Genomic DNA, 17,843 nt, shown 5'->3' with positions numbered 1-17,843 from the left:
TTGCAGTTAGATAGGAAAAATAAGTTCTAGTGGTGTATAGTAGTGCTAGACAACTATAATTAACAACTTATTCTATGTTCTCAAATGGCTAGAAGAAAGAGGAGATCAAATGTTCTCATCACAAAGAAATGATAACATTTTACAATGATTACTATGCTAATTACCCTAATTTGATCATCACACATTGCATACATGTATTGAAATATAACTCTGTATAACTGTGGCCCTCACAATATGTACAATCAATACATTTCAACTGAAAAAATAAACTCTTTTTGAAAAGATTGTAAAATTTATATGGAAAAGCAAAAAAATTACAATAATTAAAACAATTTTTTTTTTTTTTTTAAAAGATGACCGGTAAGGGGATCTTAACCCTCGACTTGGTGTTGTCAGCACCACGCTCAGCCAGTGAGCGAACCGGCCATCCCTATATGGGATCCGAACCCGTGGCCTTGGTGTTATCAGCACCGCACTCTACCGAGTGAGCCACAGGCCAGCCCCCAGCATTCCACTTTCTATCTCTGTGAATTTTGACTACGCTAGGTACCTTGTATGAGTGGAATCATACAGTATTTGTCTTTTTGTGACTGGCTTATTAGAAAAATGTTTTCAATGACTGGTTAGAATTAGAAGCAGAGAGCGCCGTAACTGGCCCGGGTTGCTCTTCTCCTTTTGCTCTGTTTTTCCTACACCATAGCTGTGAACACGCATCTCATCTTCCTGGTCTCTAACTCAGTGGTTCTCACCCTTGTTTGCACATTCAAATCACCTGGGGGTCCTTTAAAACTATTCTTGCCACAGGCCGGCCTGGTGGCGCACTGGAGAGTGCGCTGCTTGGGAGCGCGGTGGCGCTCCCACCGAGGGTTCGGATCCCATGTGGTGACCGGTTCCCGCTCACTGGCTGAGCACGCGCAGGCGCAGCACCGAGGGTTGCGATCCCATTGCCGTCCCCGGTACGGGCGCGACACCGAGGGTTGCGATCCTGTACCGGTCAGTAAAAAAAGACAAAAAGGAAAAAAAAAAAAAAAAAACCTATTCTTGCCTGGACCCCATCCCAGACCAATTAAATAAGAATCTCCAGAGAGTGGAGGTTAATGCATGAGTTGTTCAGAAAACACCCCAGGCGTTAAGTTACAGCTGAGGTTGCCATCTGCTGCCTAACTGAAGAGCTGAAAGGTGGAATAACAATTGGCAAATCAAAATGTTTAGGGTAGAAGTCTTTTTTGTTTGGGCTGGCCAGTAGGGATGAACCCTTAACCGTGGTGTTATCAGCACCATTCTCTAACCAGCTGAACTAACCAGCCAGCCCCAGGGTAGATGGTCTTTAAGGTCTTTATTCGAATTCTAAAATTTTGCAATTTAGCTAGAGTCTTTGTAATTCCCAATCAGTGGCACTGAGTTGATTCTGCTACATTCAGGTGGAGCTAAGTGGTCTCTCTCTGGAGTGTGGCTCCCCTGCAGTCCAATGCTGTCATGACAACCCCACTTTAGAGCCCTCTTACTAGTTGTAACACCCCTGTCTAGGCACTGAATGTTGTCACTCCCCTGCCATATTCATTGCACAAACACGTTAAGATGGCTCACGTTTCCTTTTAAAACATGTATTCAAGCCAAGAGATGATTATATTTGTACTCACTACATCAACTTCTTTTTTTTTTTTTTTTTTTTTTAAAATGACCGGTAAGGGGATCTTAACCCTTGACTTGGTGTTGTCAGCACCACGCTCACCCAGTGAGCCAACCGGCCATCCCTATATGGGATCCAAACCCGTGGCCTTGGTGCTATCAGCACCACACTCTCCCGAGTGAGCCACGGGCCGGCCCTACATCAACTTCTAAAGACTATGAAATTTTTAAGCAATTCTTAGTGCAGATGAGGGATGTTATAGGGATATTGACTACACATTTAATGTAAAAATACTTTTCTGAAGCCAGAGTGGTTTAATAGAATGAATTGTCTTGTGAAATAGTGATTTCTTTGGTTGTAGTGCTACACAATACCATCTGTAACAGATACTATAGAATAATTCCTAAAGTAGAAGGAATTAGGATGTCCTAAGAGGCCCTTCTAACTTCAAAATTTCATGGTTTTAAAGCCAGACAATAAAGATGTTCTAAGGCAGAGGAATGGTTCCTGAGCAAGAAATGGAGCTTCGTAGTTCTGATTATTCCTGCTTTCAACCACTCCTCAAAGACTTAACACTACTAAATGTAAAATACCCAAAAATGAATACAGGTGGTTCTATTTTAAAGAAAATTCATTATAGCACATAAAAATCTGAACTTCTCAAGAAAATTAATTAGGTGGTTGATTCTTCTTTGCATTATAAAAATTATTGACCACATAAAATAATTTTTAGATGACAGAATTAATTTGAGCACTTAAGTATTGATTTATAGGTCACTGGGCACTTATCCAAGGTGCTCAGGAGACTAAAAACTTAACTATAAGGACTGGCCAGTTAGCTCAGTTGGTTAGAGTGCAGCCTTGTAACACCAAGGTCAAGGGTTCAGATCCCCATACTGGCCAGTACTGGCCAGCCGTCCCCCCAAAAACAAAAACAAAAAACTTAACTATAAAGCATGAACCACTGCCCTTTCAAGTTCATTTGAAAATAAGAAACATCTGGGGCCGGCCCGTGGCTCACTTGGGAGTGTGTGGTGCTGATAACACCAGGGCCACGGGTTCGGATCCTCTTGGTGGCTGACACCACCAAGCCGAGGGTTAAGATCCCCTTACTGGTCATCTTTAAAAAAAAAAAAAAGAAAGAAAATAAGAAACATCTGAGAAGCCATTAGGAAAACAGAATATGATTTAATAACAAGTGTTTAGACATTCCATCAGAAAACATGAAACACCCCAAAATTTAGTGTAAACATAACTACAATTTTTTGCGTGCTGTAATTATGTCAAGCACTTTAGAAACATTATTTCATTTAGTCCTCACATAAGCCTTGTAAAGCAATATATTATCTCAGAGAGGTCAATTAACTTGTTCATGAGCACAAATTATATACAGTCCAAGTCTTTCTGATTCTTTCTCTTATACAAAGTTATCCCAACCCACTGCTCTGAGAACAAAGTTGCTCATTGACAGCTTGAAGACCAAATGTGTTTGCGTTAGTTTTTGCCCTTAAGATGCTTTCAATATGTTTTAGTTGCCAATTCTTAAAAATTAGATTTCATGTAAAAGTCTGGATGTCCTGGCTGTCCCAAAGAATCAGAATGTTTGGCAGCCCTATTTCTGCAGTCCTGAATGGCTGTAAGGCTGGATGGGTCCCCCCTCAGCTGGGTCCTGAGTTCTTCAGATTGCACTGGTCCTCCCCTGCCCTCCCTTCCCCATCGTTTCCCTCATAAGGAGGCTGAGCGTCAGCTGCGATTTATCCCCTCACATCCAGCCCCGGTGACTTACATAGTTATCTACCTGGCACCTGCTGGCCCTGTATTTGCAACCCCTAATTTAGGATCTCTCTTCCACTTCTCTTGCCCCAGTTCAGATCCAAACACTCTGGTTCTGTTTGTCCAAAACCCATTTTTGCATTGTTCTCATTTTCCAAGGGTAGTTGGGCCTAATTAGTATTCATCTTAAAATTTCTACACAAAAGTAATTCTATGATTTTTCTCACCTGTTGGGGCATTTTGCTTCTGTGCTTAATAGCTTGCCTTGTTTTTATTTCTTCCCACTCTTGGGGGGCTAGTTTTGGTGTTGCTGGTGCTGGTAGGGGAAGGAGGAACCCCCCTAAGTATTTTGTGGGGGTTACCTATGACCTTGCTTAACAAGCTGGGGTCACCTAGGGGTCACCTAGCTGGGGGGAGTGGACTTGGTGTGTAATAGGAGAAGTGATGTGTCAGCTTCATTCTGGCTCAGGAAGAGCTGGGTTAGTGAGAGTTCCTGGTTCCGGATAGACCCCACAGGATCCCTGCAGGTTGTCTTGTCAACTTGTCCTTGCCCCATTCTGCCCCCCTCCACCCTATAATAGAAAGACACCTGGTCAGACAATATGATGCAACTTAATTTATTAGGACAAGGATGGTGGGCACTGGAGTGGCACTTTCCAGGGTAAGGGGAGGGACTGTGGAGGGGTGATAGCGATGCCCTGAACCTAGGAGGTACAGCTGCTCTCCACAAAGCGGCGACACTTCAAGACCCGCAGGTAGGTCTCAGTCTTGTGCATGTCCTTCTTGAAGCAGGAGAGCAGCTCGTAGTTCTTGAGCAGTGTGTCATCGCTGCGCAAGTTTGTGTCAAACTTGTCATAGGTTTGCTTGAGGATCTGCCCAGCCTGGGGGTTGCCATCTTCCAGCTCCTGCGGGCAAAGGGAAGGAAGAGAAGCAGAGGCCCAGTTCTTGGGAGCTGTCCCCTCCCTCTGCTGTCCATTTCTCTCCTTCCCCTCCAGGGCTCAGAGAGAGGCCTGGAGGATTCAAAAGAGGGAATGAGAAATGAGTTCTCCTGGGTCAAATCCTGACCACTAAAAAAGAGAACAGCATTATTTCTCTCCCTCCCCCTCCCAGCCCCATGAAAGCCCCCAGCCCTCAGCTAAGCCAGCGGGGGGGAGGGGCTCCAGGCACAAGCAGATGGCGGGCAGTGGCCCCCCAGCATCCTCCTCACCTGCATCAGGACTTGGATGCCTTCCTCCAGGTCATACAGCTTCTCATACACACGGTCCGAGGTGCCAAACACCAGGCTGTTGGTGAAGACCCTGCTGAGGAACTGCATGGGCCCGAGCCACGACTGGATGAGCAGCAGCGAGAAGCGGAGCAGCTCCATGTCCTGCGGGGAAGGGCTGGGCAGTGGGTATGCCGCAGGGCCGGCCACTGCCTGTGGGCCTTCCGTGCCATCCCAGTTTGGGGGAGAAGGCAGCCCCTGGCCAGGGGTGCAGGGGGGCCACCTGGGGAGAGAAGGGAGAACTGCTTCCAAAGAGGGGGGCCCTGTTCCTCAACTGGATCCACTCACGGTTTTCTGCTGGGCCTCCTCCTTGCCTGTGGGGGCCGGGATGGTCTCCGAGAAGCAGTAGGCAGTCGGTGTGTTCTGGATGGAATATCGTTGTCCCTCCGGGATGTAGGCACGCTCCTGCAGGAGGGGCCGCCCACCAAGGTCAGAGTAGTGACTGGTTCTCATCACTGCTTTACTGGGAACTCCCTCAGTCTATGCTCATCTACAGCATCTTCACTTGCATAAAAGTGAGCTTCCAGTTTGAGCTTCCAGTTTGAGCTTCCACTCTGAGCTTCCCAGTTTCTTCCCATGACTTCCCAGGGGGGTGTTCACCCCTTCTAGCCCTCCCCAACCAGGCACCCATGACTAGGGAGCTTACAAACTCTCTGTAGGTGTCGGCAGCCAGCTGGTGCAGTTGCTGGGCTCGGATCACAGCATTGGCAAACAGGCTGGACAAGGGTATGTTCGGGAAGGCGCCAGTCCCCTGAGGCCAGGGCAGGCAGAGCAGGGCAAAAGCCAGGAGCAAGGCGGTCCGAGAGCCTGGAGAGAGACGGGAGGGAGAGGGAGGGGCCGAGAGCAAGAGGCTAGCTCTCTTCCCGCCCCAGGGTCTGTTCCTTTTCCTCCCTCTCCCCCCCAGGGGCTGACAGCATTCTCACCTTGGCCAACCATCTGGGCTTAGATGGATATACATACATTCAGAAGTCCCAGATCCTAGGATTTGTGCCCCCATCCCATCTGCAGGGCTGCTACCTCTCCCCTCAGTACACGCCATGCCCAAAGGGGTTTTAGGAGCGCTTACCTGCAGCCATTGCAGCTGGTGACTTGTCCTCAGGACCCTGAGTGGTTTGGGGAGCTGGGCCTGGAATCCTGGAGTTGGTCTCTTGCGGGCCCTTTTTATACCTGGTCTCTTCTCTCTTCCCACTGCCCCCACCTATTTTCTCTGTACATTTATGCATGGGGCCACTGACGGACCTATGCTGATGGATAATTTAAAATCTCCTCCCACTCATCCTGTTGGGGTCATGTCCCCCAGGCTTGTCACCTTCCCTTCCCCACTATCACCAGCCTCATGAGGATTGTTGGGGTCACCCAGCCAGAGGTCAGCTAGAAATCACCCAATCTGTCCTTTATTTAGGGGGAAGGTGGTAGAAGGGAGTAGCCGGAGTCCATGTGCGCCCTAGCAGTGTGTCATTGTGGACTTGTCCACCAGAGTGGGGAGGCCTCACCTGATCCCCCCAAAAGGGGCAATGTCAGGGCGGCTGTTCCCTTGAGAGCTGTGCCCTTACCACTCTTATCCTCTTCCTTTCCTCCTTCCTGCATGGTTCTCACCAGAGAGAATGCATGTGCTGAGAAAGGGGGCCAAGGACATCAATAGATTCTGGGGTGTTTGGGTGCAGTTGAGCCCCAGATTCCACTTTTGCTGCCTCCTATCTCCATCCCATCACCTGGGCCGGGTGGAGGCAGCTGGGTGCAGTGCTAATACTGACCACTAGAGGGGACCAGTCCCACACTCTGCCCTCCCCATTGCCTGAGCCGTGGGGCTACCCCAGGTCCCTGGGGCAAAGTACCCAAACTTGGGGTATCGCCCCTGTTCCTCGGATCTGCCACAGAGATGCAAACCAGAAGCAGAAATCTCTAGGACAGACACAGACCATGAGTGCTTCTTCTCACAGCCCTGAAACCGTCAGAGAATCTCAACATTGGAAGAGCCCTTGAAGGTCTGAGTGTCCTCCCCAGCACTGAACTCAGGACTGACCCTGAAGGCTGCCCAATGCAGTCACGATAGTCTCCTCCTCCTCTTCTTCTGAGGTCAATATCTGTATGGAGCTGATCGGGTTACAGAACATGTGCCTGTGCTTGCTCACATTTGACCCTCACGCCATCTTGTGAAGAAGGTATCAGCATCACCCCACTGCACAGAGGAGACTGAGGTGCGGGGACACTGACATGCACGAGCTACTTCAGCCCAGGCAGCAGACTTCCACAGCCGTGCTCTGCCCATATTTACTCATCCAGCGCCCTTTTGCCAAAGCCAACTGTGTGATACCACTCAGTTATTTTCACTCCTAAATCCCTCTGAATTCAGGGATCCTGCCCCAAATCGCAAGGGTCGCTTGGCCTCATTTTGTCTTCCCCTAAGGGGTAGATTGTCCTACCTTAATTCTCAGGTGAGAATGGCCCAGTGTCACGGGGTGCATGTTGGAAACCTTGTGGCAGGACAGGTGAGAGCTGAGAAGGGAGGGCTGTGCCTTCTAGCCTCCTGGGGCCCAGGGCGAGGGCTATGTCAGGTCACCAGCATCAAATGCCCGCAGGCATGAGAGCAGGAGAGAATACATTCCCCTACATGTAAGCCTTCCAGCCCAGAGTCTAAGAACATTTAGCACTTAACCCTGGAGGAGAACAAACGAACAAGCAAACCCTTCTAGAAATGGTCAGTTACAGTGTCGGCAACCAACATCGAAAACTCACACCCCTGGGACCTAGAATGTGAACGCTTGGGTCTTGCCACTCCCCCATAAGGACCAGAAGATAGAGTTCCTTTTTCTCCCATCATTCCTGAAGCATTGCCCAACCGGTGCTCCCAACTCTGCATCTGCTGAGAGGACACCCAGACGGTGGGAGCTGTTCTCCAGGCAGGCCTGTGAGAGGATTTGGGACGTTATCAAAGATCCAGGAATATATAGGCTCATGGGGAAAGTCAGGACACCCCTTTTCTCTCCTCCTTCCAGCACTACTGTTATAGGTACCAAGTTTGGCTGCCCCTTCACCAGAAACAGAAGACTCAAAAGTCAAATGTTGATGCAAGAATTGGAAGGTTTATAAGCAAGTGCCTGAGGAGACAGCCAGACTAAGATTGTCTCAAGGCTCAGGAGTTTTGGCAAGGTTTTTAAAAGGAGAGCATGGGAAACAAAGGGGGAGGTTGTTCCCATCAGGGGGCTTCTTATGTGCAGTCTTGTAGACTCTGGGCTATTCATTATCTCATGGTCAATCCTGTAACTCTTCAACTTATCCTTGGAATGAATGCAGGTGCTATCTGGTTTCCATAAGGTAGATGGCACCAAGTTCTGGAGTGTTTTTCCATGAGCTATGCTGTGAGTCAAAGTCACAAAAAGACTTGTTTATGGCTAGCTTTCTGCTCAAAGCTGTATTCTACAAAATGGCTCTTCTAAGGCTAAGTATCTGTGACTATTTGCTGTGGTGAGGTCGCCCCAGGACCAGGTTGGCCCAGAGGACTCTGGGGGTCCCCTGGGGATACAGCTTTACAAAAGGTTACCATGGCAACCACTGGACCCAGAGGGAAGAACTGAAGGTTACACGTGTTGGGGCAGAAGCTGGTGATCTTTTTCTCTAATTTGGACCTTTCCAGGGCCTTACGTGATAGAGACCACATCTGTAATTCATTGCTAGTAGAAGATAACTTTGAATTAGACTTGGGATTTTTCCCTCCAGTACTGGGAAGTCAGCACTCTTCGGGCGCCACTTGGGGTCAGGCCCCCGGCTCCTTCAGGCTCAGAGACTGCCCAGCAATGGTCTTGGTGTGGCCAGTGGGGAGAGGCTGTGATTAGCATCTCTGGGCAGCTTCCAAAGGCTCAGGATGAATCCCTCAAACATCCTTTTTTTTTTTTTTTAAAGAACACTCCCTTTATAATTTGTAATTCATGAATTTCTCTGTGGGTTTGGAAGTCCTTCATATTTCCAGACTTAACCATCTCTAGGGTTCTCTGTACCTACTGTGAAAGGTCACTGTTCTGTCCTCTTAGGTTCAAGTCTGTAGGACTGGGGGCAATCTCATCTTTCAGAGACATACTCACCTCGGTCTTGGGGATGGATCCTATACATGAGTCTTAGCACCAAGGTGACCACTCAGCCCAGTGGTCTGCAGAGAATATTAAGTGGGGATTCCCAAGGGCTTTTCCAGGGCAGGTGGGGAAGAAGATCAACATTTTTGAGTGCCCACCATGTGCCAGGCACTATGCTGAGTGATAGGGCCTGTGAGTCCCATTTCATACCTGAGGACCCTGAGGCTGAAGGAGATGAAATAGCTCATCCAGGGTCTCCCGGTTCCTAAGGGACAGCTACCCAAGGCTCCCAGTCTTTCTGCCACACCAAACTCTTTAGAAGCCTCATCTAGTAAAGATGGTGGCACTGCTAGGTGTGGACAGAGCTTTCCTCAGTGCGAAGCTAGCCGGGCAGGGATCAGGTCCCCACACAGAAGATATTCAATGAAGATGGGGGGGGGACTGAACTCAAGGAGCTCTAGCCCCAGAATGAGGTGTCCACAGATGCTAAGAAAAGTGGTAGAAAAACAACCCGAAGTAGCCTGATTTAGTGAACCAAGTCACATCATCCCTCACATTTGTATTGCACGTTTCAGTGTACATCATGTTTTCACTTCCTGTATCTCGCTGAATGGACCCTTGAGTTTGCCACATGGTGCAGCCAAATGGTTCGAGCATGGAGGAAGGGCCTTGGAAGGCTGGGGGGAGGATGGGGGCAGGCGGTCTTCTGTATCGATGGGGTGCTGTCTACACTGGTCAACGATCTCTGAACAATCTGGAAGTACATAACAATCTACGTGACTGGGCATGCTAAGTAATTTCCACTTTGGGGATTATTCCCCAGGGAGACAGTCTCACTAAAAAAGAAGCAGTAAGTACTGAAGTGTGTCCAGTGTTGTGGGAAGTCTGGGGTGCTTTCCCGATGGGTGCCCTCAGCTGGGAATTACCTCTCCCTCCTTTTACCTTGTCCCATGGTTATTTGCAGACATCTGATTCCCCTTACTGGACTGTAAGCTGTTTGAGGCTGGATTCCTAATTAATTCATTCACTCATTCTGTTTTTCATGTGTTAATTGACTCAACATAGTTGTCCATATCACAGGCCAGACATGGTGCCAGATAGACGGGCATACCTAGATGAACAAGAAACACGATCTTTTGTTTTCTGGAGCTTACAGTCTACGTGGAGAGGGACATTAGCAAACAAATAAATACATAAGGGTAAAACATAGAAAGAAATTTCAAACTGGGAAAACTGCCATGAAGGAAATAGCTGAGATATAGAGGTGAGAATAAAGTAGGCAGGGAACAGACGGGGCAGCTGGCACAGTCCCAGGCCTGGGAATTCAGCAAGTGTCTGCGGAGCGGACCGAGCAAATGGAAGGACAACGCCGAGAAGAGAACTCAAATGTCCAACCGGCTGCCAAGAGCTGGCAGCCCATGTGGTGTCTCGATGTCCTCCTGGAAGCATAGTTGTTTTAAAATAACGAGGACAGGAACTTTGAATGTACAGCAATTTGTACATGAAAAAAATGAAGTGAAAAAGGAGACAAGGCGGAATGAATATGTTGATTCCAAGTTCACGCAAACGTTCTGTCCACACGCACAAGCTGCAGAACCTGAGCCCTAGACGTGCCTGGCCTTCCCCCTCCTGCCACGTGCAGAAAGTGGTGTTAGGTCTTTTTAAAAAAAATAAAAAATAAAAAAAATGACCGGTAAGGGGATCTTAACCCTTGACTTGGTGGTGTCAGCACCACGCTCTCCCAAGTGAGCCAACCGGCCATCCCTATATGGGATCCAAACCCGTGGCCTTGGTGCTATCAGCACCACACTCTCCCGAGTGAGCCACGGGCTGGCCTCAAAAATTTTTTTTAATGTGAAAATGTGTTTTCACAAACTATACTCTGACCGAACTCAGGAATTAATGTTCGTTCATTTTTGTTCTCTGTAGTCACCTAAGTTTCCAAGTAAGGCTTTTGGGTTGGAGAGGGCAGCTGGGTGTCCCAAGTGGAAGGTTTGTCATTGTTGTTTGTAACTGAGTCAACAGCTGGCCCAGAGGGTTCATACCAGGAGTAGTTTGGAGACCTAGGACACAGCCAGAATTTCACACATGTGGGCTCTGAACCCAGCTCTTGAGGTGAACTAAAGAGAGCAGACAGAATCCGGGATCCCAAACACCACGTTCCGGGATGGCCTTTGAGGCCAGGTGTAGAAGACCAGCCAGACCAGACACCTGAGAAGGGACGAACATTACCTGCATTGCCACCCAAACAGCCACGCTTTTGGTGTTTGTATTGTTTTTCTCTTATTTCTGATTCTGCAGGAAAAACACCCAAACCCTTGGGTCATATCACCCCAGCCCTCGCAGCACCTGCAGCCAGAGGGCCGGAAGTCGAGCTAGAACAGAGGAGGAACCAGCCTGTGCTTAAACCAGAGTCCCCGGGGACCTGGCTGGATTCCCCCAGTGGACAATGGGGCCTGTGCCTACCCAAGGGCCTCTGAGCTGCATTCTGGGAAGGGGGAGGGCGGGAGGAGCGGCTCCAGAGCTGGGCTCCTGGAAGTATGGCCAGTGGCTTCCTCTTCAGGGTGCTTGGAAGCACCCAGGGGTGGGGCCTTCGGGGCTTCTGAACTTGTGAACAACGGGAAGGGCAAACCTCTTCAAGACACAGACCTTTGGAGACAGCAAAACTCGCTCCAGGATTCCGTCCCCCTTAGTCCTTTTCCTCCTCCTTTGGCTCAAAGTCTTATTGCTACAACATCCAACAAGGGCACAGCTATATGTAGGTAAGAATGCTGGGTCTGGGGTCAGAAGGTCTGCTTGTGACTTTTGGCCAATGATAGTCATTTTCCTGGACCTTGATTTCCTTGTCTGTAAAATGGGGATAGTGCCACCCCCTTCCAGGCCAGGGTTACACTGGGGCTTAAACAAGATCATGTGAATGAATACGGAGGTGCTCAATAACATTATACTGGCATTTGAGAGGGGCTCAATATAGCTTTGTTGGGCCCGGTAAAAGCTTTTGGTTAATGTTCTATATCCTGATTGTGGTGATGGTTGCACAAATCTCTACATGGGCTAAACTTCGTAGAACTGTACACCAAAAGAAAACAAACTCAATTTTATTGTATGATAATTTTTTAAAAAACAGCATCTTTGGGCCGGCCCGGTGGCGCACTGCTACAGTGCGCTGCTTGGTAGTGCGGCGGCGCTCCCGCCGAGGGTTCGGATCCCACGTACAGACCAGCTGCTCACTGGCTGAGCAAGGTGCGGGCACAGCGCCGAGGGTTGCAATCCCGTTGCTGGTCACGAAAAAAGACTAAAAAAAAAAAAAAAAAAAAAAAAAAAAACCCAGCATCTTCTTCAACTCCTTGCCCTCAGATAGGTTTTATGATTCCCATTTTACAGATGAAGCAACTGAGGTCTGAGTCATTCATTGTCCCAACATCATCACCCAGCTGCGTTTCCATAGTCAGTTCTGGGGGCCCAGGACCCCTGAGACAGACTTGACGACACCCAAAGTTTAAGCCCCTAAAACAGAAAATCAGACCAGGGGAGGCTTCTGTGTCAGTGAAGAAGGCAAATGCCCTTTGGGGGTGTCTGATGGTGGGGCAGGCCTCACTGCTCAAATGGTTCTCTGTATACAAGCACTTCAAAGCCTTAGGGAGACTCAGTTCTTCAAAGGTATTAAATAGTCTTTTGGTAAAGCCGAGCCCTCCCCCTGCTGAGGGCAGCCCCATGCAGGGGGAGACCCTGCCTGGGGGAAAAGTAAAGACTCCCCCAGCCCCCACCATCTACCCAGGTCCCTGTGGAGGTAGAGGACAGAATTAGAGCCCCTATGCAAAGCAGCAGGAAGGGGGGGCTCCAGCTCAGTGGAGGCAGATGCCAAAACAAGCCAGTTCCCTCTGGCAGCCCAGAGACCAGGGAGGGAATAGGGCCTGGTCTGGCTTGGCCCAGCCCGGGAGTGCTGGAGAGACTGACCTGAAACCCCAGGTGTGGGTGCCTTACCCTGCCCCACCTGAAATGCCAGGGAGACTCTGGTGAAAACGGGCACTTCTCTCACTGCTTCCCACAGGCTGGCCTTTGTTGTCAAACTACACTGGCAGCTCCCCGAGGGTAGAGATTCCCCTGCCTGAATCCAGAACATAAATGACAGTCAGGTATTTCGGGGTGCCCACAAGGTCAACAGGCAGTAGAGCATAGCCTGGCTTGGGAGGGAGGCTTTGCACACGCAGGTTAATTACACTTGACCTCCCAGCTGTGAGCTGCTCCTGGTAGCTCCTGCAGCTGGTGGGTTGGGCCCTACTTTGTAGGACCCTAGGACCATTTTGTGGGTCCAATGTGATCTGGGGAAGTCTGAAGAAATCACCTAAGAACCCCAAATTTTACCACGCAAAGCCTCCCTCTTTAGGAATCTCTCTCTTGATGGTTGTGGGTGAAGCTTAAAAAAAAGTTCCAGGCTTGGTGGAAGGGTAGGGGGTGGGAGTAGAGGGGGACTTATAGAGGCAGGGGAAACACCTACCCTCAGGGAGCTTCTAGTTTAACTGGAGAACCAAGGCCAGCGTGAGTAGCACGAGGCAGTAGCGAAGCCACAGCTGCAGAGGCCGGTCTGGACAGGGCTTGGGCTGAGACTGGGTGCTTTGGGAGGGCTTCCCTACAGGGAGGGCCTTGAAGGACAGTAAGACTGGGATAGGCAGGGGAGGGCAAGATCCTCCAGGGCTGAGAGCCTGGCCCTACAGAGCGGGACTCAACTGCTGCTCGTTGGTTGCATGGGGTGCAGGGTGGGGGGGCATCCCTGCAGAGGGCGAGGACAGCCAAATCACCCTTTCTTCTGTTGCTCCAGGCCCAGTTAGGGCCAGAGTCGGGGAAGAGAGGGGGATGTGACCGCAGCCTCCACCTGGGCCATCAGAGAGATGGGAGGGTGCCCATGATAGTCACCCCGTCCCGTTCTCTCATGGGCCCCCACGGGCCACATTCAGGCAACATACATGCATAAATAGACACTCCAACCACCCCATACCCATGAGATGTCACAGCCTGTTTGTGGTTTCTCAAGACACATTGTTTATTCCATGGGAGAATGAGTTTGAGGCTAAGGGCCCTGTGGGGTGGGAGAAGGTGGGAGAGAGGAATGAAGTGGCCCCTCTGGGGCCCAGTCGGGGGCCATGGTCCTTCCCGGGCTCTGCAGGAAGCCGGTCTGCTCTGAGTCCATTTGCAGGTTCCGGACAAGTCTCTGCCTTTTTTGTCCCAAACACGGGACTGAATCCCCACACAGCACCCCCAGAAGGTGGGGTCCAGTCTCTCCCCAGAGAATGCCCTCCAGATCACTGCCCTGTTGCCCTTCTACTCTGGACACTTTGGCAAGAGATGGGGACCAGGCGCTGGAGCAGAAGGTGGCTCTGGCGAGCCAGCTTTGGAGGCCGACTGGGGGTCCAGGGATGAGGGGTTGGGCTGGGAGCCAGGCAGCTCCGAAGCGGTCAGTGAGGCCCACGAGGCCGTGCCTGGGGCCTGGGGAGGGTCTGGCCCTTCACTCCTGGCCTGGGTGCTCACCCACAGACCACTTCACCTCCCCTGTTCGTAGAGTCACTATGTCCTCGTAGGTGGCCGTCTGGTCAATGTTCAGACCCTGGAGACATGAAATGGAGCTCAAGCCTTGGCCACCTCCTGACCACCCCAGCAGATGGTGGCCACTGACCCCAAGGCCTCAGAGCTGCTAGTCCACACACTCCTTACCTCGTAGGTGTGATCTTCTTCCATCCCTGCCTTGCTGTCATCCTGGTGGGGGTGGAGGGATGGAGAACAGAGTGTTAACACCCCCCAGGCCCATCCCCTGCTGGGTGAGGCTGGGGAGGGCCAGGGAGATGGGCCTGGGGGTGTGGCAGGGGCCAGGGGGTGGGGGTGAGGTGCATTTTGCAAGAACAATTGAATGAATGAATGGATGAGTGAGTGAGGGAGGGAGTGATTGAAGAGGTGAGCCAATGGGCAGGCTCTGGGGATGGAGCCCCTGCCCAGGTCTGACCTGCCCCATGGCCACTGCCCGGGCCCCCTGGGGCCACCTTCCCCTGTGGTCACCTTGTCCAGGAGCAGGAAGATGGGCACGATGATGAAGAGGATGATCAGCAGGGTCTGAATCATGATGATGCTATCTTTCAGCGTGTTCCGCCGCTTCAGCTGTGCAAAGGTGCTGAACTCTGGGGAGGTGGGGGGCGGTGCCGTGAGGCTGGGTTCTGGTGGGAGCCCACCCTTTGGGCCTGCAGTGGAGGTTCTGTGCACCCCTCAGGACCTGCTTCCCAGCAGCTCTCCTGGCTGCTCCAGGGCCATGACCCCTTCCATGGGTGGTGGGCTGGGCTGGGGGTGCAGTGGAGGGCTACACGAACACCCTGTTTTCCCCACACACACCCATGACTCGCAGCTCAGTGCCACAGCCCAGGTAGACCCCCTGGGAGGCCCCGGTGCACTCCTGCTGGCAGAAGTAGATGCCGTTGTTCTCAAACTGGATGCCTTGGATGGTGAGGGTGAAGACGGAGCCATTCTGGGTCTGCAGGATGCGGTCCTGGATGGGGAGCAGTGTCTGTGGCTCTGTGTCCATCTCCCGCTTCCAGAGCCAGCTCACGATGCCAGAGGAGCCGTCCGTGTGGCACTGCACTTCCACCGTGGAGCCCCGCTTCCTGGCCATGAATCGTGGGTTCTGCCAGATCCGGGAACAAGCACTGCCTGCGGGTGCCAAGGCCTGGCTCAAAAACCTGCCTGGCATCTCCCTGACTGCCAGCCCTGACTGCAGGCCCCCACTCTGGGTGGCACTGACCACCTGGCTCAGCCTGCCTCGCCTGTCTTGGCTTCTCAGGGTGCGACAGTCAGGAGGTGGAGGTCGGGGGGAGCTGAGCCACGTGAGAGGCCACAGGCCAAACCACCACGCCCCCTCTTGACCGCCTCTTCACCCGTTTGATTTTCCTTCAGAAGTGCTCTGGAACCTTCTGATTCCTTTCCACGACCATCACAGCAGACCGGCCCTGGCCTCGCCCCAGGGCCTGGAGGCCAGCAGGGCAGCCCGTGGCCCGGCCTGGTGCCCCGCCTGTCCCTCCCCAGGCTGCCCCGCATGGCTTGCAATCTTCAGGGGGTCCCTGCCGCCCCCAGCGGGCAAAGACCTAATCCTTAGCCTGGTGCTTGAGGCCCTTGTCGGCCAATCCCCTGTTTGCGTTTCTGCCTCCACCCTCTCTCCCTCCTGCGGGGACCTGTTGCACTTTTTTCCTGGATCCTCCTTCTCAGCTCGGAATGCCGTCCTACCTGCTCCGAGGAGCCTCCCTCCTGCCTTGCTCCCCGTGGGCAGCCCCCAGGAATCCCTGAGCCCCTCACAGAGCAAATGCTGGCCCAAAGTGTTCATTTTGAGGCCAAGCCTGACTCCCCAGCCAGACAGACAGGGCCTGAGTCCTCAATGGAATCCCCTCTGGTCCCCTGCTCTGACTCCTGGGGGTAGCACAACCCTGAGGTGGCCAGGACTGGAGCCCAATGACAGCTGGCCAGGGTGGGGCCTCAGAGAGGGGGATCCTAAAGAGGCCTGGGGATGGGGGTCCTGGATGGGAAGACCTGGGCAAGGACAGGACAGGGTGCAGCCCCTGGGACAGTGAGCAGTGTTGCCAGACACTTGCCCTCAGAAGGGGCAGGCGAGGTCACTGACCTTTGGGATTCTGGTACAGGTCCTCTCCTTTGGCTTCTGGCACAGTCTCACCTGTGGGTGGAGGAAGTGGGCGGGCCAGGTCAGGGCTGCTCTGCTCTGAGGTGGCTGCCCTACTACCCCTGCCAGCCCTCCCGGGTCCCAGAACACTTCCTCCTTCCAGGATAGCAGCTTAAGACCCCTCAGCCCTCCTTGTCCCCCACTGGGGAGACAGGAGTGGGTGGGGGCACCAGAAGCCCCACCCGCAGTCTCCCTTCTGCCTCTGAAGGTGTGGCCTTGAGCAGGTGTCTAAAGAGACAAGAGGGAAGTCCCAGCCAGGAAGGCTCTCCTAGCCTCCAAACAAGGAGGGGACCACTTCTGGAACATGCATCTCCCAGGGTGTGGTTGGGTCAGCCTCTCCCCTGCCTCCACCATGCTGTGCCCTCAGGGCCTGGGGGTGAGGCTCTCACCACCCCTCTTCCTCCTGGGCCCAGCTCTGCCACAGTCCTTGCTGCTACCCCTGGCTTGCTCCTCATGCCCAACTCAGCCCGACACCCTCCAGGCAGGAAAGGGCTGGGGCCACAGACCCCTGAGCCCATCACCAGGCTAAGACCTACAGACCCAGGCCCCAGGGCAGCCAGAGGGAGACAGAAGAAGAAAGCGGCAGAGACCCAGAAGGGGGCTGGAGAGAGCAGAGACAGCTGGTGACAGAGAGCCACACCAGCAGGCCTCGTCCCAGGCCATACCTGACAGCAACAGCAGCAGCAGCACCAGCCAGCTGCCCGGCGCGGGAGACAGCACCAGCCTGGCCATGGTCTCCGCTCCGGCCCTGACCCCAAGGTTCTGGGGGGAAAACGTGTAACTGCCAGGGCTGTAGCCTCTCCTCTCCCCGCCTCTTCCTCACCAGGCCCCTTCCGGCCATGCAAATGGGGACCCAGGGGAGGCACCAGCTCTCCGGGGACCCTGGGGGAGGGAGGGCTCTGTCAGCTGGGCTGCTAGGCTTGAAGGTCTCTCACTTGGGCAACACAGCTGGGATTCGAGGCGGATACTCCCGGGAGGGGGTCCTCTGAGTCTTCTGGGGGCTGCCTGTGCTTCCCTCCCTGTGACCTCACCCACTGGTGGTCACCCCCTGGGCCCGCCAACCTCCCATCTGCAGCCTGCCAGCTCCTCGAAGGGCAGAACCCAGCGAGTCTTCATTCCTAGGCATGTAGCTAAGTACATACAGGTCCTCTGGATGAATCTGAGCTCAGCCCCTCTGCCCTGGACCAGCTCTCACCCTGTGGGAAGAGGACTCTGAGGAAGGACAGTGCAGGGGATGGGGGGTGGGGGGCAGCCATGGACCTGGGCCGGGCATTTGGAATGGCCCAGAGCAGAGCCTCTTGGCTGGAGTGCAGGTGGCCATGTCAGAAGTTGACCCTGTGGAGGAAGGGAGCCACAGAGGTTCTTGAGCAAGAGCAGGCCAAGTGTGGCAGCCTCTTGGGA

The 17,843-nt window shown here is 52.6% G+C and overlaps 2 protein-coding genes across 3 annotated transcripts; both read right to left on the bottom strand.

Annotated features, from left to right (window-relative positions):
* Window positions 1–4,025: 4,025 nt before the first annotated feature.
* On the bottom strand, window positions 4,026–5,743 carry GH1 (growth hormone 1). Its single transcript, XM_008579089.1, has 5 exons — window positions 5,734–5,743; window positions 5,314–5,558; window positions 4,956–5,072; window positions 4,611–4,772; window positions 4,026–4,308 (listed from the first exon to the last, which is right to left on the bottom strand). The coding sequence occupies exons 1-5, from the start codon at window positions 5,741–5,743 to the stop codon at window positions 4,108–4,110; spliced, it is 735 nt and encodes a 244-aa protein (XP_008577311.1). The 3' UTR covers window positions 4,026–4,107.
* An 8,494-nt stretch (window positions 5,744–14,237) lies between these two features.
* On the bottom strand, window positions 14,238–17,174 carry CD79B (CD79b molecule, immunoglobulin-associated beta). 2 transcript variants are annotated; one of them, XM_008579075.1, is made up of 6 exons: window positions 17,108–17,174; window positions 16,386–16,436; window positions 15,108–15,424; window positions 14,783–14,899; window positions 14,444–14,485; window positions 14,238–14,336 (listed from the first exon to the last, which is right to left on the bottom strand). In XM_008579075.1, exons 1-6 carry the CDS (start codon window positions 17,172–17,174, stop codon window positions 14,238–14,240), a joined length of 693 nt encoding a protein of 230 aa, XP_008577297.1. The 2 variants fall into 2 exon arrangements, with proteins under 2 accessions (XP_008577297.1, XP_008577298.1); XM_008579076.1 differs by lacking the exon at window positions 15,108–15,424 and having other exon boundaries at window positions 14,783–14,901.
* Window positions 17,175–17,843: the final 669 nt, after the last annotated feature.

This window comes from Galeopterus variegatus, unplaced genomic scaffold (genome assembly GCF_000696425.1).
Source record: "Galeopterus variegatus unplaced genomic scaffold, G_variegatus-3.0.2 Scaffold1805, whole genome shotgun sequence".
NCBI lineage: Eukaryota > Metazoa > Chordata > Mammalia > Dermoptera > Cynocephalidae > Galeopterus > Galeopterus variegatus.
Note: the sequence above shows the minus strand (reverse complement) of the source record. Positions and strands in the feature narration are given on the sequence as shown.